Genomic DNA, 1,225 nt, shown 5'->3' with positions numbered 1-1,225 from the left:
CCATTACCATATTTTAGAGATAAATTTTGAAAATCTTTTAACAAATGGAGAGTACAGTCACCACTATGATTAATAATTTAAATTTACTTGCCTTATAACATGTGAACACTATAAAAATAAACTGGATTCATATCTATGAACTACCAAAATTGAAAAATCAAATGCATCAATATGTTGGAAAAACTCTATAAATACTAGGCTTCTGCATTACAAAGTTCATCTCACATAGTAACTCTTAGTAATAAATACTAGTTATATCATCATTATCCTTAAGAATGAGTACTAGAATGATTAAGGGTCACAGAAGTGCTCGTCTCGCAAAGATAGAAAATCAGAATAATCGGCAAGTGACTTTCTCAAAATGCCGAAATTGTGTCTTCAAGAAAGCAAACGAGCTTTCTGTTATGACTGATGCTGAAGTTGGCATCATCGTGTGTCCGCAAGGTAATTACAAAACTAATTACATTTTTTTCCATATATATATATATATACACATGATATACCATCAACAAATATAATTTTTTAAGCATAAACGTACATGCATCATCATAACTAAACATGCGAATCCAAGATCTTGAACATGATTATTAATTTCACGTAAAATTAAAGAATCATAAAAAATTACTTGGTGTGGGAGGCGTTATAATAGTAGATAAACCGATTTTTTTTCCTTTTTTCCTATTTTAAATTACTGATTTCTCTCCTCTTGCTCTATAGGTAGCAAGCCTTACTCTTTCGGTCATGCAGATGTACATGAAACTATTAACAAATATGTTGGTGAAGAAAGGCCTTCATCACCATCATCAGCAACCATTGATGACAAGTATGTCCAAAAGTTCCGAAAAGTCAATTCAAGAGAACTTAAAACACGACTCAATTCTCTACAAGACCAGTTGGATTTTGAATTAAACTTGAAAAGTAAACTCAAGAAAATGAATAAGAATGTGGAGAGCCAACAAGAGTGGTTCAAGGGTCCTATAAAGAATATGAACTACACCGAGGCTTCAATGTTGAAGGAGGGATTGGAAAATCTGCTTTTGAAGGTGAAGAACTATGGTACTGAGCGTTGTTATGGTTACGAAAATGGAAAGTGGAAGGTTGTATAAAATCTACTACTAGTTTTTTATTTTATTATAATAATCGTTCCTGTTATTTATTTTTAAAGGTTAACCTTCGTGCAACCATAAAAGTTATCTCCGTATTAAAAGTACGGGGGGGGGGGGGG

At 32.5% G+C, this 1,225-nt stretch overlaps 1 protein-coding gene across 1 annotated transcript; it reads left to right on the top strand.

Annotated features, from left to right (window-relative positions):
• On the top strand, nt 288–1,106 carry LOC109227705 (agamous-like MADS-box protein AGL62). The gene is made up of 2 exons (XM_019392903.1): nt 288–444; nt 718–1,106. Exons 1-2 carry the CDS (start codon nt 288–290, stop codon nt 1,104–1,106), a joined length of 546 nt encoding a protein of 181 aa, XP_019248448.1.

This window comes from Nicotiana attenuata, chromosome 6, assembly GCF_001879085.1.
Source record: "Nicotiana attenuata strain UT chromosome 6, NIATTr2, whole genome shotgun sequence".
Lineage (NCBI taxonomy): Eukaryota > Viridiplantae > Streptophyta > Magnoliopsida > Solanales > Solanaceae > Nicotiana > Nicotiana attenuata.
Note: the sequence above shows the minus strand (reverse complement) of the source record. Positions and strands in the feature narration are given on the sequence as shown.

Excerpts from the sequence above, each read along its gene's own strand:
- LOC109227705 (XM_019392903.1), top strand. The coding sequence starts at position 288 with ATGATTAAGGGTCACAGAAGTGCTCGTCTCGCAAAGATAGAAAATCAG. Across the intron at positions 445-717 it reads CATCATCGTGTGTCCGCAAG|GTAGCAAGCCTTACTCTTTC; the intron begins GTAATTACAAAA and ends CTTGCTCTATAG.